The sequence below is a fragment of the Gadus macrocephalus genome, chromosome 10 (genome assembly GCF_031168955.1).
Source record: "Gadus macrocephalus chromosome 10, ASM3116895v1".
Lineage (NCBI taxonomy): Eukaryota > Metazoa > Chordata > Actinopteri > Gadiformes > Gadidae > Gadus > Gadus macrocephalus.
The window spans coordinates 22451255-22477773 of NC_082391.1; the positions used below are offsets into that span (position 1 = coordinate 22451255).

Genomic DNA, 26519 nt, shown 5'->3' on the forward strand with positions numbered 1-26519 from the left:
AGCATGCCACAGCATCATGAATAAGCAATAGAGATCGAGGGACCTATTTTCTCTCTCTCTCTGCTTACCCGCCTATCTCTATCTCCTTGGTTTTCTATCGCGCTCTCTCTCCCTCTCTTTCTTCTCTCTCTCTCTCTCTCTCTCTCTCTCTCTCTCTCTCTCCCTTCTTCTCTGTCACCCTCTCTCTCTCTCTCTGCCTGCTTGGCATTTTCCGCGCTGAATGCCAGAATTGTCTATAAAATGAGCTGTCAGAGGAGGGCCTGCGATGAGATACATCCAGGCTCATTGTGAGCCCGAGAAAATAATGAACCATTCCCATTTCTCCCTCTTAATATGTTCAATGCGCTATCCATGACAAGTGCAGGGAGATAAGCAGTCCCTCTCTGGCTGATTAAATACATTGGCTGTATAGAGAAGAGCTTTGGCAGAATGGGAGTCCGGGCGACGCCATTATAGCATTATAAGCATTATTTTGAGTCACAGACCCGAGATGAAGGCCTTCTTGTTTGTGTGCATGTGTATGAGGCGCTGTGTATGTTGGATAATGGCCTTGAATGACGTGGTCCGTCTGAATTCTCTATACGATTATTGCAGTTATTGTTGTGTGAAAACTAGATTATACTTTCACGTGTTACATCATATAAAACTTTATATCTATCTATAAATCGCGTGCGTTTTCATAGCAGTGTCTGTGTTGAATAAAAGCTTTAATAACTGTATGCTCAGAGTGCTGGCTTTGAGACTTCTTGGTAAATATCCCTCTGATTTGTACGGATAATCAAAAAGGAAATGCTATTTTTGTAGTACAGTTTTAAGTAGATTATATAATTATACAGGGTTTCCATAGGGGCATTAATCATGGCTTGTGTATGATTTTAAGTGTTAATTCTTAATGAAGTTATTTTAATGTAAGCATAATGATAAAATATGCATGAATGAAAAAAGCAAACTTTTCGTGAATTTCCGTGAAACACATTTTTTACACGTAATACCTTCACTTCAAGTGTTGAAGAGGTTTCTGCTTGTATGTTACGTCTTAATATCCCTGCAAATCCCTCCCTTGATTTGTTTTTATTAAATCTACTTTTATGAACACGGTGGCGTGTGTGCAAGCACAAAGCGTGTGCACTGTGTCTTCCTTAACACTGCCTTTGCAACCGGGCTATTGATCATTGTCGTCCATTTTGTCCCTGCAGGGTCCATATTAGATTAGGTGACTCCAAATCAAAATAGATGGCCCTGACGTAGTATTTGTGTGTTAATCGAATCATAAACCATCCAAAAGCAGCATGCATTCTGGGAGCAAAAAAAAAAGGGAAACGTGATGTTTAATTCAATCGTGTGAGTTGTTTGAGAATCAGTGAATTCCTGTCGCACTTATCCAGACGCAAGCAAAGCACTCCCCACCTGTCAGCAGACTCCAGGGTTTTTTCCCCTCGTCCCCGCCTCGCTAAGACTGCTTACTAGACTCCCGGTTTATCTCTCATTTCCATCTCGCTATCTTTCAAACACACTCACACACCGAGACAGACAGACAGACACACACACAGACACAGGCAAACACACACACACATACACACACACACACATACACACACACGCACACACACGCACACACACACACCCCTCCCGGGTTGTCAGTGCAGCTCGCTGCCTGGCGCGCGCTGACACCTGTCAGGGTTTTCATTAGGAGATCAGAGGACTGCAAACTAGAGATGTTCTCGTGTTGAATTTAGGGCAAGTCTGCAGCACAAACATGTAAGGCTCGTCTGCTCTTTATTTCATCCAACAGGGGAAGAGGGGTGGTGGTGGTGGTGGTGGTGGTGGTGGTTTGGGGGGGGGGGGGGGGTTGCTGACACAGAAGTACGGAAATATGGACCGCTGAGAGATTGGAGAAGGATGGATGGAAGATGGAAAGGAGGGAATACATAGACACCACGAATGGAGAGGATGGAGTATGATTAGAAAGTTAACCCAGAGAAAATCCATCAATGGATAGGTAGAGAGATAGAGAGATAGAGAGATAGATAGATAGGTGGATAGTTGGATAGATAGATAGTTGGATAGATAGATAGATAGATAGTTGGATAGATAGGTAGATAGTTGGATAGTTGGATAAATGGATAGAAAGACAGACTGAGTCTGTGCTGAATTCAAGTGTGAAGACGACAGGAGTTTCAGAGGGCGGAAAAATGCCTTGAAATCAATTAGGAGGAGCGAAACCCAGCGGCTCGGTAGAGGAGGGGGGGGGGGGGGGGGGAGAGACACGTCTGTTGCCCACAACCCTGCTCTCGTTCCCGGCCCCCCGCTTCAGGAACACACCCATAGGGAGCTACCGGATATATGAGAACCGTCCTCCCGGGAATGAGATGAAATCGCTCAGAAATGAAGCAGAGTCTGTGATTCCTCAGCTAATTGAAGAGTTCTGGCTCCGGTTGCGTCTAATAGGCCAAAAAGTATAAATAGTATATATATATATATATATATATATTCCTTATTTTTTTCTACTCCTTCCAAGAACTGCAGTTCTAATTCCTCCAATGTAATGGTATACCCAAAAAAAACACAAACTAATGAAAGCCACTAGTAAATGCGTAAGAATGGACGCCGCTGAAGAAGAAAGAAGAGGACGGAGATCAGGATCCAACCGTTCCCCTTCCACAGAGATCCGTCGGGTGACTCAACCATACATGAATGTTAAGCCCGGACAAACGATGGATCATCCATAGCCGGCAGGAATTAAGGGAGCACTGTGACGATCAGTGGAACTGAGAGGGGCGGGCTATGGGGGGGGGTGGGGGGGGGGGGGGGGGTTTAGCTCTTTTTTTGTGTCGCCATATTTGAGTCTTCTCCCTTAGCTCCCCCCCCCCACCTTCCCTCCTCCTGGTGGCTCTCGTGAGCCGGGGGGGCTAACAGACGCTGGGGCTAATGTGGCTGGGGCTAACAGACGCTGGGGCTAACAGACGCTGGGGCTAATGTGGCTGGGGCAAACGTGAGATGGGGCTAACAGTCTCCTCAGCATTCTGAGCGTGGATTCGCCGGGTGCCTTATTGTGAGCGTTGGCGCCGTCGAGAGATACGACAGAGCCCACGGCGGCTGTGAGACAGCTTTCCCTTTTATAGATATTTAGTCGATTTCACGCAATTTGTTCCTGAAAACACAGATTGAATCCACAAACGTGGGTCGGTTGACGTGGAGGTCGGGTTCATTCGTTGACGCGTTTTTACGGATACAGGCTTCGAACGCGGCACAACCCCTCCAGATCCAAATCTACGAAAACGTGTCTTCAGAAGCGCTTTGAGGAGCGCTAGCAGCTGAGCCACAATGGATCCCGTAGCCGCAGATCCGCCCGCGAGCGGAGAGAGAGGAGGTGCCCGACAGGGCGCGAGCAACAGACAGTCAGCGCTTCAAACCGCTCGAAGGAAACAAAGAACGATCGTTGGGATACGGGGGCCGGGATTATTCCCCGGGAAAACCCGGACTGCTAGAGCCCCTGGCATCCCGAGACCAGGGGCTGATGGAGGACCCCAGGCGGAGCCGTCTTTGTGCTGGAGGTAATGCTTCATCCACTGGGCAAACACCCCCTCTTCTCTGCCACCGGGAATAGTAAACACTTTCACGGCATGCGCCTGGGATTTTAGTATCTACTTCCTGGCTCCCCTCCCTCTTCTTCATCTTCGTATCAACAAGAGAGCGCAGCGCAATAAAACCAAACACAAACAAAAGCACACAAAAGGGAAGGCCAATCCAGGCCTCTTTCATCCTCGTCTGGGGGTTCTCACTCGCTGTCCTTTGGCAATTGCCGTCTCTCAACTTGTTCTCTGCTCCGGCTGCCAGGAGAGCCAAACCACACAGCCATTCCCGGCAGACAGCTAAACAGCGGGGCGTTTAGAGAACCTGCCTCTTTGTCTCCCAACCAGTTCCCCCTGCAGTCCCACCGCCGCCCGCCGTCCATTAAGACGGATGAGCTCCACGCGAGGACCGCGTGGGTCCGGGCGCGAGGCGGCGTGCGGCGTGCGGCGTGCGGGCGCGGTGCTGCTCCGGTTATCGGGGGGACATTAACCAGGAAGGAGGGCAGCAGTCACACGAGGCTCCGTCGGAGCCCCAGCACGCACGCAGGTACAGCGTGGTGGGATACATAATTGAGGCATCACACGAACTGCAGGGGGGCGCGGGGGGAGGACGCGATAGGGAGGGAGAGAGAGAGAGAGAGGGGGAGAGAGAGAGAGAGAGAGGGGAGGGAGAGAGAGAGGGGGGGAGGGAGAGAGAGAGGGGGAGGGGGAAGAGAGGGGGGGAGAGGGAGAGGGGAGGGAGAGAGAGAGAGGGGAGGGGGGAGAGAGGGAGAGAGGGGAGAGGGAGAGAGAGAGAGAGAGGGGAGGGGGGAGAGAGAGAGAGGGGAGGGGGAGAGAGAGAGGGGAGGGGGAGAGAGAGGAGAGGAGAGAGAGAGAGAGAGAGAGAGAGAGAGAGAGAGAGGGGCAGAGAGGGAGAGAAAGAGATAGAGGGAGAGAGAGAGGGGGGAGAGAGAGAGGGGGAGGGGGGAGAGAGAGGGAGAGGGAGAGGAGAAGGGCAGAGAGGGAGAGAGAAGGGCAGAGAGGGAGAGAGGGACAGAGAGAGAGAGAGAGAGAGAGAGAGAGGGACGGAGAGACAGAGAGAGAGAGAGTGGGCAAAATAAGGCCCTTACTAGGGAGACGAGGATGGTGTTCTGATTCTGTTCCAGCGAGCAAAGGCCATCACTCAGTTTTCTTAGTACATAATTAGACTGTTGAGATGGAAATAGGAGTGACAATTTCATTTGCGATGGCATTACATTTGCGCGTACGCTTAGATTTTCTACCGTCAATTCATACGATAATTATCCACGGTTCTCACTGCGGTCGGGGGCTCGCTCTGTCACGCAGTGTCCTGGAAGCCAGTGACAGGATACGCTGTCCGGAAGCCATTTTGTTCCATCCTCACAAGCTCGCTCGCTCCTCTCTCTCTCTCTCTCTCTCTCTCTCTCTCTCTCTCTCTCTCTCTCTCTCTCTCTCTCTCTCTCTCTCTCCTAATCTCTCTCTTTCTCCAACACTCTCACACTCTCGTTTTTTCTCTCTCCCCCCTTCTCCCCCTCCCCCTCTCCCTCTCTCTACCCCTCTCCCCCCTCTCTCCCCTCTCCTCCCTCTCCCTCTCTCCCTCTCCTCTCACCCCTCTCTCTCTCTCTCTCTCTCTCTCTCTCTCTCTCTCTCTCTGAGGGAGGCAAATTGCCATTTCTATGGCCCACGTCAGAGGGACACAAACACTCATTCCTCTTGAAATGAGGCTCTCTGGTTCTCCACTGGCCTCTGGTCATCTGGAGAAAAGTCTTTTTAACCAGCGCTGTGTATCACTTTATGCATTCAGATGCATTCATCAATTTCGACTGAAACAGATCCAATCATCGAGGCGGTAATGGGAAGGAAAAGGCTGCCTCCAAGAGCTTCTCCCCACTTGAAATATTCCTCATCTACATCACCTCTAATTGTCTCCAATAATGAGGTCCCGGCGTTAGAGGAGCTGTCGGTATGCATTCCGTTTTGTTTAGTTTTAGACGCAATGGGGCTTTTTTTTTTTTCACGTGATGTGAAATAATTAGGGCAGGGTGTACAGTCGTCAACACATGCGCTTATCATTGTCCGTTACAAGAGAGAAGCTGCTTAGCAACACCCGTCGGAGACGACTCCGACAACGGCCTGTTGGCCAGGTCTGGCAACATCAGGGGCGCTTCGTTTTTTGTTTCCCGAAGTCAGCTCAGTGATTACAAATAAATGGAATAGGCTGTGCGAAAACACGCACGCACACGCACCAAAGAGCACGCACGCACACGCACCAAAGAGCACACAGCCCACACACACGGGAACACACACGCACGCACATACACACAGATGCGCGCGCAAATGCACACGCACATACACACACACACGCATGCATGCATGCATACCAATGCACGCCCCCACACTAGCAAACACACACACACACACACACACACACACACACACACACACACACACACACACACACACACACACACACACACACACACACACACACACACACACACACACACCTCTGTTCCGTCCACTCCCCTCACAGAGGTATCGTGTAACAACATGAAGCCTTCCTGAAAGGTGCGTGTGTTACATAACCGGTTGTCCACAACACTCAGACAAAAAGACTATTATTACATAACGACAAACTGTAAAGATTGTATTTACCTTCCAAAACTACATTGGAAAGGCAACTGCTTTTTTAATTGCCTCGCCCGTTTAAATAGTATAGTAGATTTTATTTGGACATGGACATGACAATGTCATTGGACGAACCAGATGCATTGTTTACAGTGTATTAGCATAAATGCTAGTTTACAACACCTGTCCAGGTGATGTCAGTCATATCAATTAGACGGCAAGGATGAAGAAAAATCACCCTGTTTACAGCTGTTTTCAAAAATAACTTTCATAAATTATATCGGATTCAACTCAAATTACCTTAACCTTGTGAAAACTAAAGTATCAAAAGTTGAAGCAAGTTTGGTTTGAAGATCATATACAACTTGAGCCCCTAACCACTAGAAAAACAGACTTTGTCTCCTGCTCAGTACACACAACCACCCATGCACACACACACACACACACACACACACACACACACACACACACACACACACACACACACACACACACACACACACACACACACACACACACACACACACACACACACACACAGCTCCATACTTTTTGCCCACTTCTTTCCGCCCGGACGCAGTTGACTGGCAGAAGCGTAAAACAGACATCCGTCCTTTCACTAGCTCCCGCCAGCAGATGTCTTCCTCGACGGCGAGCCGGGGACTTTGGAAACATCAGCATTAATTCCCTCACTAAACGTTCCCGCTGAATAATGCATGGCAGCGTGGGCAGATATGTAGATTCCCACCTTCTCTGTACCTTTGTCAGCCTAATTGCTGCCATTCAAGAAGCTGTGAGGCCGGTCACTGCTCAAGATCACACATGGCTGCTAGGAGTCAACACTGTGAGCCGAGCCACTATCAAAGAGCTGCCCTCCGCGAGAGATCCCTGACATTAGGGGGTCTTAGGGGGACATCAAAGCAGAGGTACACTTCTGTGCGTGAGCATGTGTGTGTTATTCACATACTTCTAAGCACATCTGAGGGCCTTATCACGCCATTGGCAATCATACACACACACAAACACACACACATTTATACCTAAACACACACACACACACACACACACACACACACACACACAGCCCCCCCCTGCGCCCCTGGTGTGCTATCCGTCCTACCTTGGTCGGGCAGCTGGCAGACGTTGGGCGGGACGGTCATGTTGAGCACGTCGTTGACGGCCGTGTCCACGTAGTGACCCCGCTGCACGTCGTGCTCGCTGTCCGTCTGGTCGCTCTCCTCGTGGCCGCTGTCCTTCAGGCTGTTCCCCTCCAGGTCCTTGAAGGTGGATGTGCTGCATGGGGGCCAGCGGGGACACAAGGGAGACTCTGGTTAACTGACAGAACCCTTACAGAGTGGGGCTCTTGTTAACTGACTGAACCCTTACAGAGGGAGGCTCTGGTTAACTGACAGAACCCTTACAGAGGGAGGCTCTGGTTAACTGACAGAACCCTTACAGAGGGAGGCTCTGGTTAACTGACAGAACCCTTACAGAGGGAGGCTCTGGTTAACTGACAGAACCCTTACAGAGTGAGGCTCTGGTTTACTGACAGAACCCTTACAGAGTGAGGCTCTGGTTAACTGACAGAACCCTTACAGAGGGAGGCTCTGGTTAACTGACAGAACCCTTACAGAGTGGGGCTCTGGTTAACTGACAGAACCCTACAGAGTGGGGCTCTGGTTAACTGACAGAACCCTTACAGAGGGAGGCTCTGGTTAAATGACAGAACCCTACAGAGTGAGGCTCTGGTTTACTGACAGAACCCTTACAGAGGGAGGCTCTGGTTAACTGACAGAACCCTTACAGAGTGAGGCTCTTGTTAACTGACAGAACCCTTACAGAGTGAGGCTCTGGTTTACTGACAGAACCCTTACAGACTGGGGCTCTGGTTAACTGACGGAACCCTTACAGAGGGAGGCTCTGGTTAACTGACAGAACCCTTACAGAGGGAGGCTCTGGTAAACTGACAGAACCCTTACAGAGGGAGGCTCTGGTTAACTGAAAGAACCCTTACAGAGTGGGGCTCTGGTTAACTGACAGAACCCTACAGAGTGGGGCTCTGGTTAACTGACAGAACCCTTACAGAGGGAGGCTCTGGTTAAATGACAGAACCCTACAGAGTGAGGCTCTGGTTTACTGACACAACCCTTACAGAGGGAGGCTCTGGTTAACTGACAGAACCCTTACAGAGTGAGGCTCTGGTTTACTGACAGAACCCTTACAGACTGGGGCTCTGGTAAACTGACAGAACCCTTACAGAGGGAGGCTCTGGTTAACTGAAAGAACCCTTACAGAGTGGGGCTCTGGTTAGACAGAACCCTTAAAGAGTGAGGCTCTGGTTAACTGACAGAACCCTTACAGAGGGAGGCTCTGGTTAACTGACATAACCCTTACAGAGGGAGGCTCTGGTTAACTGACATAACCCTTACAGAGGGAGGCTCTGGTTAACTGACAGAACCCTTACAGACGGAGGCTCTGGTTTACTGACAGAACCCTTACAGAGGGAGGCTTTGGTTAACTGACAGAACCCTTACAGAGTGGGGCTCTGGTTAACTGACAGAACCCTTGCAGAGTGGGGCTCTGGTTAACTGACAGAACCCTTACAGAGTGGGGCTCTGGTTAACTGACAGAACCCTTGCAGAGTGGGGCTCTGGTTAACTGACAGAACCCTTACAGAGTGGGGCTCTGGTTAACTGACAGAACCCTTGCAGAGTGGGGCTCTGGTTAACTGACAGAACGCCTGCAGAGTGGGGCTCTGGTTAACTGACAGAACCCTTGCAGAGTGGGGCTCTGGTTAACTGACAGAACCCTTACAGAGTGGGGCTCTGGTTAACTGACAGAACCCTTGCAGAGTGGGGCTCTGGTTAACTGACAGAACGCCTGCAGAGTGGGGCTCTGGTTAACTGACAGAACCCTTGCAGAGTGGGGCTCTGGTTAACTGACAGAACCCTTGCAGAGTGGGGCTCTGGTTAACTGACAGAACCCTTACAGAGTGGGGCTCTGGTTAACTGACAGAACCCTTGCAGAGTGGGGCTCTGGTTAACTGACAGAACGCCTGCAGAGGACCGTGAAAACTGAGAAGGGATTCTCCCTTCTGTTTTCGGTTTCGTTCCCGTGTTTTTGTAGACTGGGTGGCCCCGCCCGTTCCGCCGGCGATTTGAATCCGCCCTCCAGACGGGTCTGGGGAGGAGCTTCTTTCTGCTTCCGATACGTTTTTTGCGGGAGCCAATCACCAAGCTGGCTTTTCCCCCTGGCGCGCTGTTGCATGGTTAACACAATGACGACAGGGAACGCCTCCCCAGACCAACGAGCAAACTACGATTGAGCCTGGTCTGGCAACAGCCAGACTAGTGTTTTTGTGCTCCCGTGTTGGGGTCTGAGGACCACATCTGGGTCTGAGGAGCTCACCCTTCATCCCCCTAGCCTCCCTTTTCTCTCCTTCTCCCGACTCGTCCTTCCTGTGCACTCCAGCCTTTTTTGTTGTTCCTTTGAGCGAAGCCTTTCCACTGTTACCGACGAATCGGCCGCAGACTAATTTCAGGAGCGTTTCTCTAAACGAGTTCTGGGTAGAAGGACCCGTGGTGAGGTGACCTTGTGACCTTGTGACCTTGTGACCCTGTGACCTGGCAGAGGAGCGGGCTCCGTGTTCCCGAAGCGAGGCGGCGTGCTCGCTGAAGCTCTCCAGGGCCTTTGTCCAATTAAGTTCGGTGTGCATTCATTTATTAATTTATTTACTTATTCAACCTAGCACTGCTCCGTGGGCCATGACAGAGAGAGTCTGTGTGTGTGTGTGTGTGTGTGTGTGTGTGTGGGGGTGGTGGGGGGACGTTGGCTCGGTGAGCTGTCGACGAACAAGCGGCTTGCAGCAGCCAGCCACTAACATCAGACCCATGCTGCAGTATCAGGGAGTCGGTGGAAATAAGATGGATGGGAGGGAATGCTGGGAGCCTCCAAACTGTGCATCTGTCTTGTTTGACGCTCGCAGTCAATAAATGGGCTGGTGTGTATAGGGGAGTGCGCTAGCCTGTGTGTGTGTGTGTGTGTGTGTGTGTGTGTGTGTGTGTGTGTGTGTGTGTGTGTGTGTGTGTGTGTGCATGGGTGGATGCATACGTGTTTGTCTGTACGTGTGTTGGTGTCTAAAGTGTGGGGGCACAGTAAACAGCTGCACCACCACAGCTTGATCTATCCTTGTTTGATTTCCAACCCACTGGAACAACGCTAATAAGAAGAGTGTGTGTGTGTGTGTGTGTGTGTGTGTGTGTGTGTGTGTGTGTGGGGGTGCACATGTTGCTGTGAGCAGGAAGGCACCTGGGCCAGGGCAGGACACGAGGAAAGGAAGATAGGAGACGCAGAAGGCAAGATTAGGCGCTCTGCATTCTCGGAGTAAAACAGGACGACTAAGGTTATACCGGAATATGTTTGCACTTACTACTTAACATATTTACCAAAGAGGGGGGGGGGGTGCAATTAATAACAGCACAGCCCACTCCCCCGCTGTAGACCCCCCTCCCCAATCTCAGGCGGACCCCTCTCCCTGCAGAGGGCAGAGGAGAGGAGAGGAGCGGTCCTCTCAGATGCTATCGCTGTAATTGCAGCGGTGAGGGAGCACACCTCCTGGGCCTCCTGAAAGGGCGGTCTTTGTGCCGGGCGGCGGCGGCGGAAGGCCAGCCGGTCGCACCGTGATGCTCTGTGTTTACATTAACAGGGAATCTTTCTTTGGAGGGGGGGGGGGGGGGGGAGCAGGAGGAAATTGCTATAATGGGTTTTCCAAAGGCCAGGGTGGGCTCACACAATGGAGCCCCCTGGAATGCCCCGATAGCTGCAGGCGACGGGGGGGAGGGTGCGTGGGGGAGAGTTATAGCAGCGCAGCCGGGCGGCCTGGTAAGGAGACCTGACGGAGCTGAAGGACACTATTGTATGACCCCGGAGGGTCCCTGGGCACCCGTCGGCCTGACCCCCCCCCCCCCCCCCCCCATCCCCCCCACCCTATCAATCCCATTGCCAGATCGCATTTCCTGCAGCAGGTGGAGGAAAAGAAAATAACAAATAGATTCCACTCATTGCTTCTTCACCTAAATTCGGTAGTTGCTCAGTAGGTACGGCGGGTTGAGTTGTAACCGGGAGGTTGCTAGTTTGATACCCGGCTCTACCTAGCTGTCGTCGAGGTGTCCCTGGGCAAGGCACCTCACCCTAGCGGCTCCTTACGAGCTGACTGACGACGTGCGGGGCTGACTCCGGCGTCGCTGTGTGAGTTTGTGTTTGAGACGTTGTAAGTCACTTTGGAAAACAACGTCTTCTATATGCCCCGAACATAAATCGATACGCTGATCTGCTGTGTGACATCCATGACATATTTATATTGCATTAACATGGTGTAGTACGAGATCAGAAGACGCTATAAATACGTTGATATATAAGTAAGTAGTTCTATTTTAAGCCTTTGAAGTCCCTGTTTTGTGTCATTTAATATCATGGCTGCTCCTGTTATTTCATTTCAAGTAATAGGATTTGTTCCTGAATAGATCCTGCGACACACTAAATGCTCAAATGTGATACACACAAGTATAAACATCCAAGCCACCATCCGACGGCAAAGCGTGAGTAGCGGTGTGGTAATTGGAGAACAACAACACAGAACAAAGCGGTGGGGGACGTGCTAAAAACAGACACACCTGAAGCATGACTTAAGACATACCTTTTAATGAGGTGGGCTCTGCTATTCACGTAACTGGAGTCAATGGAGTAGTTTTCCGTCTGTAAGAGAAACAAGAGGGACGCAAGGAGGGGGTGGGGGAGGGAGGTGGGGGAGGGAGGTGGGGGAGGGAGGTGGGGGATCGGGTGGGAAAACAGAGAGAGGGACTTTTAATTATGGAAGGCACCAAAATAATGTCCCAAGTAATTGGCAGTCAATAGAAATGTTATTTTACACCATAGGCCGCGCTGAGCCGCCTTGTCTTTCTAAGAGACGCACACAAAAACACAAGGATGGTGGCAGGGGAGCTCGGACAGGAGTAGGAGCCTCTCCTCCTTTCCTCTCCTTTCCTCTCCTCTCTCCCTCTCCTCTGCTGTGTGCCGTTCTCCCTTTACTCTGTTTCACTCCCCTCCCCTCTCCCTCGCCTCTGATCTCCTTTCCCTCTCTCTTCGTCTTTTGTATTCTCTCCTCCCCTTAGCTATCCTCTCCTCTCCTCTTCCAATCTCCTCTCCTCCCACCTCCTCTTCGGGCGGTCATGCCCTCGGTATTTGAAACGTTATCGAGACCAAATGCCTCAGACACACACACTCACACACACACATACACACACACACGCACACAGAAGAAGAAGAAAAGTCAGACATCCCCTTTTTGGCGTGTATTTCTTCATACAGAAACTCACTTCCCCGTGTTTAAATATATAAATATAAGTGAGCAAATCTGCAAGTAGAGGAAATTAAGAGAGTACCCGGGGAATGGTTACTTTGCAATTGCAGATGAAAAGCCTTTCAAAAATATGCATACGATGGATCTCTGACCCACATTAGAGAACACAGTTCAAAGACGCTCGGCATTTAACTTCTATTTTTCCCCATCTTCATCACATTTCTTAACATTTATTGAGCCCACATTAACATGGTATAGGCTGGAGAGTTCCCGGCAGATGGAAATGCACGCTGTCAACGTCCACAGAGCAGAGGAGTGTCTGCAAAGCATCCACTCACACGGGATAAGAGAAGAGACAAGTGCTCCTAAAGGACATTCACAGTCATGCTAAAGTAAGGTTACAACCCTTTCAACAAAACTTTATAAGATGCAGCTGTTGTCGGAAGCAATAAAAAAGAAAAGGAAGAAGAGAAAAAGCAGTTCTCTATCTCTCCTTCTCTCTCACCCCCCCCCCCCCCTCTCTCTCTCTCTCCCTCTCTCCCTCTCTCTCCCTCTCCCTCTCCCCCTCTCCCCGCAGCAGATTCAGGGTCCAGATTAAAACTGAAGGCCGGCTGCCAGACCTCCGAGGAGAGTCTTCAGCATTGAATACATGAAAAAAGGGCGAAGTACGTCCCTGTGATAACAAAGGTTAATGGAGTCGCCAGAGTGCTGCTGTTGGAGCGTTACGTGAGCTAGAGACTGTATTCCACACAGTCCTCTCAGACACAAGTGGGTCAACGGTCCCTATGGGGGCAAGACGACAACCGCACGCCATTTGTGTAAAGAGAAAGAACAACGTAGGGAGAAAAAAAAAAAACGGAATCCACATGCCACGGGGGTTAGAGCCTTTCAATTCCTATCATTGTATAGGGCCTGTATATAAACGGCAGCCTGGATTTCGCGCCTGGGCGCTCGCGGAGCAGAGACAGTGGAGGGTCTGCCTCCAATCTCCCCCAGAACCACAACAACAGCATCAAATCCCACGCAGACAAATCACAACCAGCTAATGCGTTTGCCACACAGCTCCCCCTGACCTGTCGGCGGGAGCGTTTTTATAGGACCTCACGCGAGGTTTTGAGACGGACCAGATGCGCCGCCGCCGTGTTTGCGTTGACGCGCCGAGCGGCGACCACATACTGTTTCTGGGACAGCTTCAAAGGAACATGTACACAAATGTCGTCGGCAGTCATTTTACGCCGCCCTGCCACCGCACAATGTGTTGCTCGTCTCCTCCATAGCAATAATAATAATAGCACCGAAAATCAGTCCGCGGAGAAGGGGGGTAATTACCGGACGACGTTTCGCAACAAAGTCACGTCAACTCGGCCCGGATGAATGCCTTGAGTCACCGCGAGGAGGACGAGGCAGTCGGTCGCCTCGGCTCTTTGATTCCCTGATTGTGTTCGCCGGGGCCCACAATAACAACGTCCTCATCAGGAGCGAAGGCATTTCATGGAGAGGTATTAAAGACGGTCGTGCAGTCTGGATGGATTCATGCCAATTTCCTTTTTCGTTGTCCTCACCTAACTGATCTTCACCTCGTGATGATCGAGACGATACGTTGTCAGCGGGAGCCGACACCTGATATTTACACCAGTATTTACACCAAAGCACCAGCCTTCCTCCACGACTCCTGTGCTGCTCGACAATATCTTTATCAATATAATTGGCAGCTTTCTGTGAGGTGACATGCACACGGTAACATTAAGGCCAAGACTCGATCCGTTAAGTAATTCATAATAATTACCCCTTAATTAATGATGGAGGTAATCGCCGTAAAGACAACGGCCTCGTTGGTTGACACTAAAACGTACGGCCAGATATGCAGGAGCCACCGTAATGGTGCGGCGTTGTACCTGTGCTCTACTTTGTGGCCCAGTGATCAGAGATAATCCATTATTCAGCCTCCTCTATGTCTCGCTGTGCATCGAGGGGGCGGCTAATGAACATGCATAGCGGGAACAACAAGAGCGTAAACGCCATTAAGGAGACAGCAAACTCATCTCCCCCCCCCCCCACCGCCTGGCTGCAGGTGAGGGGAATGGACGGCCATACGGAGGGTGGGGGCGCAGTGGACTCAAAAGGAACACACAATATGTCCCCGATTCTCTGTCGGTGTTTCAGCGGGGATGTGTTTTCCATAATGCAACAGTCCTCCAAGGTCCTCACATCAGCTCTCCTCAACCTGTTCGTTACCGTCTGTCGCCCGCTATGCAAATTGGAAATATGTTCACGGCGAGGGAAATGTTTAACTTTAACTACTCCAACCTATCAAACTGCACCAAAGTATGCTCCTCTGTCGTTGTTATCTTAGTTGTGTGAATGAGGAACGCTAATTATGTTCTCTAATCAGCTATCCGTATAGGGTCATGACCATATTTGGATGCTGGGACGTACATCACGTTTAGCAAATATGCACTGCATAGTAACAGGCTTTTGATAGGCTGTGAAATAATTCAGACATATACATATAACGTTCATAAAAATAAGTATACCTATATATATATATATATATATATATATGCAAAACGATTATTTACATATATTAGCTTAATGGCCAATGTTCCAAAGCCCGTTACTGGTCCCCGGCCCGGAGGTTGAGAAGCCCTGCTTTAAATAGAGTGCCAGTGCTTAAAACATTCATTGCAGGTGCCTACCAATGGAGGCACTAAGCATATACAAAGCGTTCAAGGTTGTCAATTGCGATTAGCATGCGCTTTAACATGACGCTCTAATAGGCTGTGGCAGCTGCTCCCTGGGGGCTAAGCCATCTAATCGCCAGAATTTTTTAAATGAATAAAAAAGTTACGATTTCCATTTTAAATCTATTTAATATACATACAGATGAATACACCGGAGGAGTCACCCTCGGCATTAGTTGCTCACTCTGGGCTCCTTATTGTGAAGGAGACTCGATTTAAAAAAAGAAAAGGAAAGAAATTCCTGGGTTCCTGTTCAGAAACGTAACGTCCGCCCAAGTATCTGACCGGACCCAAATTCGAGAAATGTCAATATTTCTCTCGCCGGGTTCAAGTTTCAGTGCAGAAGAGGAGGAGGAGGGTTCACTCTATCAGGGTGAGGATGCCACAAATGGCTTCCTAATCAGATTGGACAATGTGTTGTTGTGATCCGAGCGCGGGGCTGGTTTGGCAGCTAAAGCCACTCCAATCCCACAATTATTGTTCCGTTTCATCTCGAGGACCGAGCGAGAGAGTCTCTCGTGCCACCGGCTGACTAATAGCTGGTGTCAAGACCAGCAAACGGGTGTGGGGGGAAGGGGGGTGAGGTTTGACCCCAGGGACTTGCCCCTCCCCTCCTCCCCTCACCTCCACCGCCGCCACCACCACAACCACCACCACTGCCACCACCACTCAACAGCGCAGGCCCACCTTCCCCCTTGTGACTCTTTCTATCCAATAAACCGGGTTTTGAGGATGAAAAAAGAGAGACAGAGTGAGGGGGGGAGGGGTGAGGCTTGGCTCGGCTCTTTGGCACCGAAAGGAAAAGCAATCTCCTCGCCTAGTTGCTACCGTGAGATTTGATTTGCCTTCGTCCCAGCGTGACAATTGGTTCCGTAGTCTGGATGCAAGTGTATTCATTGTGGTGGGCCACGGGGGGCAACTGCAGAGAGGAGCAGGGATGGTGGCGGGCGGGCGGGCGGGTGGGGTGAGGTGGAGGTGGGTAGGGTGGCGCTCTGTAGACAACAGCACTCACACCAGTAAGCAGCAGATACGATCAACAGATGCCACAAAGACAGGGGGAAAAGAGAGCAGAGATGAGGTCACACAGGGCCACCCTTTTATATTCATCACTTTTTTTTTTGTTGCTGTTGCACATTTCCAGTATATCAAATAACTGCTATAAAACAAGCGTTTTTATACTGAAAGCAATACGTCGTGGGGTGGAGGGTGGGATATTTCAAAGGCAGTATAAAGATGATACTCGGGGTTTAATGGTTTGACTCACTGTTTGATGTATGTGTTCCACCACTGGTCAATGTAATATGAGTTAAGGTGGCCATTTTGAGTTTGAAAAAATAGCATTGACGTGGCTGCCATTTTGATAAACGTAGTTTGCTAGCAGACTGCATCTATGCTTGGATTAGAGTTCTAATAAAGAGAAGAAAGAAGGGAAAATATAAGAAACAGCCATGGATTCAGATCTGATCTGGTATGCCGGGAAATCTTTATAGTCACTGACTTTTAAAGGACTTGATATACACGTTGCTCTGGGCAATGTTGTTTCCCTCTACGCACAGACACGCACACACACCCACACACTCCAGTATCAGCTCATACTGTCGTTTGCCATTTTGTTTGTGAGTTTGTGATGACAGTTTCAATTTCCGTCTCGATCGGCACTGAATTTCAAGCTCACTCCGAGACTTCCCCCGGTCCGGGAAGGAAATGTGACACATAATAAGCCTGTTTTTGATATCCTCAGGAAAAAGGATGTCTTCTGACACAAAAATAATCAGAAAGAGAGCAAACAAATGCAGAATTACAGATGCATGTATCCTTCTGCTGCATTACTGCAGTAAGTCAGAGACAAGACGAGTGTGTGTGTGTGTGTGTGTGTGTGTGTGTGTGTGTGTGTGTGTGTGTGTGTGTGTGTGTGTGTGTGTGTGTGTGTGTGTGTGTGTGTGTGTGTGTGTGTGTGTGTGTGTTTCTGTCTGTCCTTCCGTCAAGTACATCTATTCCAGACTGAGTTTCACACATACGTACGTGTTGAGCCAAGATTTCCTTCACAGTTCAACTGTCAAAATCCACCATTCAGCCTACGCCTCGCAAACACTCTTACAGACATTTTTCCCAGCATGCCCTGCGTCTACTATCTCCACATTTGCATTACTGTGCTGGCACCCAGTCGTCCCCAGGTTTTCACCCTGCAGCACCTCTAAGCAGCTCAGCCGAGCTCTGTGTGGAAACCATGGCAAAGACCCAGCCCGCCGCCTCCGCCATAGCCTGAACCGCCTCCCTCCCAGTCCTCCTGAATGGGTTCATTTTATGCATTTCCTGTAAGGTGCTGCTTCACACATGGCAGGTCCGGAGATGTATCTCAGCGCGCATAGCCCACCGCGACTCCGTGTTCCACAGCGACTCCGCCCCCTATGGCCACTACTACCACTACTACTACCACTACAACTACTACCACTACTACTACCACTACTACTACCACTACAACTACTACCACTACTACTACCACTACTACTACCACTACAACTACTACCACTACTACTACCACTACTACTACCACTACAACTACTACCACTACTACTACCACTACTACTACCACTACTACCACTACCTCTACTACTACCACTACAACTACTACCACTACTACTACCACTACTACTACCACTACTACCACCACTACAACTACAACTACCACAACTACCACTACTACTACCACTACTACTACTACCACTACTACTACTACTACCACTACTACTACTACCACTACTACTACTACTACCACTACTACTACTACTACCACTACTACTACTACTACCACTACTACCACTACAACTACTACTACTACTACCACTACTACTACCACTACTACCACCACTACAACTACAACTACCACAACTACCACTACAACTACCACTACTACTACCACTACTACTACTACCACTACTACTACTACCACTACTACTACTACTACCACTACTACTACTACTACCACTACTACCACTACAACTACTACTACTACTACAACTACTACTACTACCACTACTACCACTACAACTACTACTACCACTACTACTACCACTACTACTACCACTACTACTACCACTACTACCACTACAACTACTACTACTACTACCACTACTACTACCACTACTACTACCACTACTACTACCACTACAACTACAACTACCACAACTACCACTACTACTACCACTACTACTACCACTACTACCACTACTACTACCACTACTACTACTACTACCACTACTACTACTACTACCACTACTACTACCACTACAACTACTACCACTACTACTACCACTACTACTACTACTACCACTACTACTACCACTACTACTACCACTACAACTACCACTACAACTACAACTACTACCACTACTACTACTACTACCACCACTACCACTACTAACTACTACCACTACAACCACTACAACTACCACTACTACCACTACTACTACCACTACTACTACTACCACTACTGCCACTACTGCTACTACTACCACTACTACTACCACCACAACTACCACTACTAACTACTACCACTACTACCACTACTACTACTACCACTACTACCACTACTACTACTACTACTACTACTACCACTACTACCACTACTACTACCACCACTACTACCACTACTACTACCACTACTACTACCACTACTACTACCACTACTACTACCACTACTAACTACTACCACTACTAACTACTACCACTACTACCACTACTACTACCACTACTGCCACTACTACCACTACTGCCACTACTGCTGCAGCTGCTCCAGGTGGACGCACCATGTTACACCGCGCTCTACCATGATTACAGAACTTCACAAGGTTCTCTCTCCCGCACGCCCGATTATAGATTCAGCTGCTTCTTAAAGGGGGGGGGGGGGGACCCCAGACCCACCTCACCCTCCTCCACCACCACACAACATCATCACACAACCCCCCCCCCCAACCCCACCACCACCATCATCACCCAACCCCCCCCCCCTTGGGGAGGATCAGCACTAAAGAGGTTGAAGTAGTGCCCCGAGGCAATAGCACGGCGGAGGATGAGATTACATTTTCTATTTCTGACGGCTCTAGGGGCTGATGGGCTGGGCGGGGTGGGGGGAGCCGGTCAGTGGTGAACACAGAGAGTTGTGGCCATTTAATGTCAACTGGCTGGGCTGCTGCAGCCTCAAATCAAACACAATCAATCGCAACAAAAGGGGCCCTGCAGATGTGACGAATAACCTGCCACTTTCTCTGCATCATTTCACTTCATCAGCCATCACTCCACCCCCAAAACCAATCGGCCATTCAGGAATCAATCACGTTATGAGAGTGAGTGATTTGGTAGTCAGACTGTTGGCATTGCCTTTTAATGTGCACTCTGTCCGTTTTGTACATTTCTGTACTTGTTGCCCGTGGGTGCGCTGGGATTTAAACAGCTGGGAGGGTGAACGGAACGTTACAAGGTCAGGTCTCACCCGACCACTTGTGTGCGCTATTGTAACTGTTGCTGAGTGTGTCACAGTTTTTGCGTCAAAACACAATGCCACTTCCTGGAAGTGCATCCCACACGTTGAGTGGGACTTCCTGTGTAAAGTGAGGACAACAAAAATACATTGAAAAAACTCATCAACCATCCTGTGTGCAACTCGTGAAAGGGTAGCTCTGGATTCAAAATCAATCCGTCTCTCCCTCAGACGCAGACAACAGACATCTAATAATATATTCAGCCGTCTATTATTATTACGATTATTATTATTAGGAAAAGGAGGAAATAGCCATGACCGGTGACCGTGCCACTCAGACCCCGCAGGCTCCACGCGGACGCCGTCAATCGAGCTGTGATTAATTATACATACATTAATAGCAAGCGCATTCATTATTCATGAGCTTCTCAACGTCAAAGCTGCCCTTGCTTTTAGAGTGATGAAAAGATTTTAAATACTAGCCCCCGTGTGTCCGTCGCCCCCCCCCCCCCCCCCCCCCCCCAACCTCGCAGACGTCTGCATTCCGGCGCAGTCAGTCGCCTGACGCTTGCCTCACCGCCCCCTTAGCCCGGCCTTCTGTTCCCTTCTTATCAGCGGGGGGGTCTTTGTTCTACTCTGGCTCTCTCTCCACCCCCCCCCACCCCCACGCCACTCAAAGGGGGCAGTGGAGTGGCGCCCGCGGACGACGGCCGGCTCCGTGCGGCCCTTTGCGGTTTCATGTAGATCCGAGGGTGGGGGAGGGAGACACTCTATCCGTCCCGGGGGCCAGCGCGCTATCAGTCCATCAGCGAGTCCGCCTCGGTCTGTGGCGGCCGAGCCGGGGGTCTCGGCTTACACCCAACACACCTGCGTCTGGGGCTCTACCTGGGCGTGTCGGCGCCCGGGAGACCCTTTTTTTCTTTGGGAGAGCGGTGTTATCGCTCTCCTCCGATCCCCCCACCCCCACACCCCCCTCCCGACCGCCGCCCCCCCGCGACAGACTGATCCGCGGGATTAGGAGTTCCAGGTGCTTTGCGTCGTTAAAAAGAGGGACAGGAGGAGGGAGGGCGGGGGAGGAATAGTTGGTTATCGCCGCGGATACCAAGAGAAGGATTCCGGCTTACTTTTCTTTAAGCCCGTTGAACGTAATCAAAGTCAGATAGCAGGAAGTTCCCCCTGAGGCGAGTCCCGGGGGATTTCCCTTAATTTGGATGTCAGGCCCAAAAGTTTTCACACTCTCCCGAAATCCGTTAATGTCCGCCCGACGCCACATGAGAGAGAAGTAGGTGGTGCACTACCCAACTACGCCCAGAGGGCTCCCTGTCTGGCGGTGAAGGTAGCCTGTAATCCCGGTGGATTTAGGGGGAGCCCAACCCTGCCTGGACCAGCCGTGATAAACAGACATTAGAGGCAGACCTTCAGCCATGAGGAGGAGGATGAGAGCTGAGGAACCTCTTGAGAGGGACGGGGCAACAAGTTGAGGCAACTTCTCCTCTGGGGGCAGGCCTTTATAACATATGGAGAGACTCAGTAAGTATATGTACTGTATATAAAGTCTCTATGCATCATCACAGGTTATTATGTTGGTCCACAAAGAATGAACCGATCAACCTTTGCGGGGAAACAGACCCACTTATCCTCTTTACTTATGTCTAGGCTTCACTCTTAGCTAAATTATATATCTGTTGTGTGGGCTTTTTTTTTATTTTTGGTCAGCAGCAACAGTCACATTGACTTTAGCCAGACTTTTTCTTTCTCTCTCTCTCTCTCTCTCTCTCTCTCTCTCTCTCTCTCTCTCTCTCTCTCTCTCTCTCTCTCTCTCTCTCTCTCTGGCGGTGAAGGTAGCCTGTAATCCAGGTGGATTTAGGGGGAGCCCAACCCTGCCTGGACCAGCCGTGATAAACAGACATTAGAGGCAGACCTTCAGCCATGAGGAGGAGGATGAGAGCTGAGGAACCTCTTGAGAGGGACGGGGCAACAAGTTGAGGCAACTTCTCCTCTGGGGGCAGGCCTTTATAACATATGGAGAGACTCAGTAAGTATATGTACTGTATATAAAGTCTCTATGCATCATCACAGGTTATTATGTTGGTCCACAAAGAATGAACTGATCAACCTTTGCGGGGAAACAGACCCACTTATCCTCTTTACTTATGTCTAGGCTTCACTCTTAGCTAAATTATATATCTGTTGTGTGGGCTTTTTTTTTATTTTTGGTCAGCAGCAACAGTCACATTGACTTTAGCCAGACTTTTTCTCTCTCTCTCTCTCTCTCTCTCTCTCTCTCTCTCTCTCTCTCTCTCTCTCTCTCTCTCTGTACCTCGCCCCCTCTGACGAGGCGTCTTTCCAGACATTTTTGTTGGACAGAGATTTGCGTCAGCTCATTACAGTCTGCGAGGCTCTCCGAAGCGGATGCACTCACTCTGAGATGGATTGAGTAGGTCTGTTTATTGACATGCCTTAATCTGACACTGGATAAGAGAATGAGTCACAGCCTCGAGTCGAGACACACACACACACACACACACACACACACACACACACACACACACACACACACACACACACACACACACACACACACACACAGTGCCACATCAGGACCAATGCCAGCAAAGGAGGACGTTGCACCCAGGAATATGAGTGGAACTTCATCAGGACTTATTAATCTGAGCACCCCGGGCCGCTCGCTCAAACAAACCCTGTGTACACTCCGTGCTCGCCGGCTGGGCGGGGCGGGGCGCTTTGAAACCAGCAGTGAGTGCAGGTGCTCATAACCAAAACACACACACACACACACACACACACACACACACACACACACACACACACACACACACACACACACACACACACACACACACACACACACACACACACACACACACACAGGTACATGGATAAATAGGCGAAGCGTGCGCCGTTGGCACACATACCCAACTTCAAGCATTCATTTGTATACACACAGTTAGCCACACACAAACAGATACAGAGACACACACGCCACACATATGCACGCACACACATGTTCGCACTCGCAAACATCAAAACACACACGCACGCACACACACGCACATATACACACCGATAAACAGACAAAGTGTGCACTTTTGGCCTAGGCACATAACAACTAGCATTCATGTGTGCACAAACAAACACACAAACACACAGACACACGCACACTGACACGATCAAGACTCTTCCTCTGCCTGCTAACCTGCCACCACTTTAACCACCGTATCAGCATACACCAGCTGCCGTGTCTGCTGTGTTTTGTCTCACAAATGAGAACTGGTCCTCGAACCAGAGTTGGATGTGATAAGGCTGGATGCCAATAAATCATAGAAAGGAGCTTTTTAATAAACAGATGGGCTCACTAGATCCCCATCTCGCACACAACAAGGCTGCTAGCGTCGGCGTATCGGTAATTGACGCCAGCTCTGTGGCTTTGGATCCCGTGGTCCCGCCGCATCAACGTGAAGCACATCTGGTGTTAATATTTGGGACGGGCCTTCTATCTAGGCAGCTGTCCGCGGCAGGATTTGACGGCGGAGCATTAGCTGCACTGCGCATCGCTCCCACATCTGTGCACCTAGCTTGTTAGCCGCGGCGGCGGCGGCGCAGGCTGCCGTTAGCGTGCGGAAGTATAGACGCCAAATGTTGTAGTGTGGGTCGGTGCTCTCCGGCGAGCTGAGGTTTTGCATTGAAGGGGAAGTTCTTCTCAACTGTGTGATACACGGGCGAGAAGCTGCCTTTAAATATGCAAACCCTGTGCGTTGTAGCGGCCGCAACATGTAAAACTACTCGGAGCTTACGCGGAGAAACCCAAATCACAAGTCTGACCCTTAACCTCACAAGGAAACAGGATATACAAAGGCGCACACATACGTAAACCCACAAACGCACACACACACTCGCATACGCCGAGATACAAACACTAGCCACAAAATGGAAAATAATTTGACCTCACTTGAAAACAAGATATACAAACGCACACACACAAACAGACACACACACACACACACACACACACGCACACACACACAACCACACCCATGCACACACACACACATACCCATACCCACACCCACACACACACACACACACCAGGGAGGAGAAGCATGCTGGGCTGCAGCCTCTGCCGGGGTGGTGGGGGGGGGGGGGGGGGGGGGCAGGCTGTTAGTTTGAGGGCCAGCAGCTATAGTGAGGCCAGATGTAACAGGGGGCCGGACCAACCCCCACACTTTCATTCGCCAGAGGATTTCAGCAGCTGAAACACACACAGGGATTAGCTGCTCTGACTTTGTTTAGTTTAATTTGTATTGGGGCCAAACATGTTGTTTTTTTGGGGGTTGGACATCCAGAGTCATGGAAAATAACGTGGGAGGGAGTAGCGTGGGAGATGCAGGAACAAGGCACACACACACACACACACGTACACGTACACGTACACACACACTAGTACGTGCACACGTACACACAGACACACACAAACCGTCCCCATCGCCAAACAGAACCCTAGTGAGCCTCTTATTGTGAGGCATTGTGCAGTAATGCCGGCTCTGCCCTACATATGCTTCTTCACACCTTGACTTCCTGGAAACAAAGACCGTAAATCATTTGGTTCTGCTGCGGTGAACTTGTTGTTGTGAGGGTATGCAAACCTGTGTGTGTGTGTGTGTGTTTGTGTTTATGTGTGCGCCCGTGTCCGTGCCTGTGTGCGTGCGCGTGTGTGTGTCGATAAGCCGATAAATACAAGCACATATCTTAAGGTGAGAATGTTTTATCAAGATGGATGCCGATCGCTCCGCCGCGCTACCCCTGATAATACCACTCTGCTCTTTAGTCCCGGCTTCTTGATTAAGAGCCAATCTCCTCCCAGGCCCACAGAGCGCGGCGTCCTATGACGGAGAAGTCCCCGCGGAGATGTGAAGAAATTACATTTGTAATCTGGGAATTTAATAAATGAACATGGGGAGGAGGAGGAGGAGGAAGAGGAAGGAGGAGAACAGGAGAGATCTGTACACAATCATAATGATTTCCTCCCCGCCGACTTATTGGCAACGGTGCACTGCTGGGGAGGGAGGGAGAGAGAGAGGGGAGGGGCAGAGAGGGAGGGAGGAGCAGAGAGGGAGCGAGGGAGGGAGGGAGGGAGAGAGGGAGGGAGGGGCAGAGAGGGAGGGAGGAGCAGAGAGGGGAGCGAGGGAGGGAGCGAGGGAGGGAGGAGAGAGGGAGGGAGAGAGGGAGAGAGGGAGGGAGGGGCAGAGAGGGAGGGAGGGGAGAGAGAGAGAGGGAGAGGGAGGGAGGGAGGGAGGGAGGGGCAGAGAGGGAGGGAGGAGCAGGGAGGGAGGGAGGGAGAGAGGGAGGGAGAGAGGGAGGGAGGGGCAGAGAGGGAGGGAGGGAGAGAGAGAGAGGGAAGGAGGGAGGGAGGGAGGGGCAGAGAGGGAGGGAGGGAGAGAGAGAGGGAAGGAGGGAGGGAGAGAGGGAGAGAGGGAGGGGCAGAGAGGGAGGGAGGAGCAGAGAGGGAGCGAGGGAGGGAGGGAGAGAGGGAGATAGGGAGGGAGAGAGGGAGGGAGGAGCAGAGAGGGAGCGAGGGAGGGAGGGAGGGGCAGAGAGGGAGGGAGGGAGAGAGAGAGAGAGGGAAGGAGGGAGGGAGAGAGGGAAGGTGGGAGGGAGGGAGGGAGGGAAAGAGGGATTGGAGAGGGGGAGGGAGGGAGAGAGGGAGGGAGAGAGGGAAGGTGGGAGGGAGGGAGGGAGGGAAGGAAGGAAGGGAGGGAGGGAAAGAGGGATTGGAGAGGGGGAGGGAGGGAGAGAGGGAGGGGAGGGAGAGAGGGAGGGAGGAGGGAGAGAGGGATTGGAGAAAGGAAGGAAAGGAGGGAGAGAGGGATCGAGCAAAGGAGGGAGTGAGGGAAGGAAAGGGGGAGGGTGCGAGGGAAGGCGATAGGGAGGGTGCGAGGGAAGGGAATAGGGAAGGAAGATAGGAAGGGCGTGAGGGAGGGAGGGAGGGGAGAACAAAAAGATCACCACCGCAGCGTTGACAAATGAGCGAGTGCCGTCAGGGAATGGGTACGTGGGCTATTCAGGTGAGTGAGTGGGCCACATACAAGCAACCCCCCCTCCCTGCTCCACCATTAACAATAGCTCTCCGAGAGAAAATATGGCAGGATGCAGCCATCCAGTGTGCTGTAGCCAGGGCCTGCGGTCATACAAAAGCTTCCCTTTTTTGTCTTATGCAGGTGACAGTCTGGCAGGGAGCTAATGTACCATGAAGTGGAGGGATAGGGAGGAGGGTGGGGGGGGGTCGCAGAAAGTTTTATTACAAACACACCCAAACAACCGAAGATGAAGGGAGGAGAAGGAAGCGTGCGCACTCCAAAGCATTGTCCCTCCACAGAGAGAAAAATAGGAGCACCCTTAGCTAGACCTCTGCTCTAACTGTCAAACGCTCTGTATAGCGATCACTTTCAGTCTCTCTCTCTCTCTCGCTCTCTCTCTCTCTCTCTCTCTCTCTCTGTCTCTCTCTCTCGCTCGCTCTCTCTCTCTCTCTCTCTCTCTCTCTCGCTCTCTCTCTCTCTCTCTCTCTCTCTCTCTCTCTCTCTGTCTCTGTCTCTGTCTCTGTCTCTCTCTCTCTCTCTCTCTCTCTCTCTCTCTCTCTCTCTCTCTCTCTCTGTCTCTGTCTCTGTCTCTGTCTCTCGCTCTCTCTCATCAAAAGATGTAACTGTGTAAAAAGAAATGTCACAGCA

General features: G+C 50.6%; 1 protein-coding gene and 1 long non-coding RNA gene across 9 annotated transcripts in view; both read right to left on the reverse strand.

Moving 5' to 3' along the window:
- The window catches only part of pcdh19 (protocadherin 19), a 61821-nt gene that overhangs the window by 17182 nt on the left and 18120 nt on the right, over window positions 1–26519 (reverse strand). For 4 of the 8 annotated variants that reach the window (XM_060063698.1, XM_060063696.1, XM_060063694.1 and 1 more), the window contains exons 3-4: window positions 11896–11954; window positions 7321–7493 (exon numbers count right to left, since the gene is read on the reverse strand). In XM_060063698.1, the coding sequence (XP_059919681.1) occupies window positions 7321–7493; window positions 11896–11954 (232 nt within the window). Of the gene's footprint in view, window positions 1–7320; window positions 7505–11894; window positions 11955–26519 lie in introns of all 8 variants that reach the window. The other 4 variants (XM_060063697.1, XM_060063695.1, XM_060063692.1 and 1 more) reach the window with 1 other exon arrangement.
- LOC132466466 (uncharacterized) lies at window positions 17148–19057 on the reverse strand. Its single transcript, XR_009527870.1, has 2 exons — window positions 18993–19057; window positions 17148–17705 (listed from the first exon to the last, which is right to left on the reverse strand). It is a non-coding gene; the product is annotated as an uncharacterized LOC132466466 (long non-coding RNA).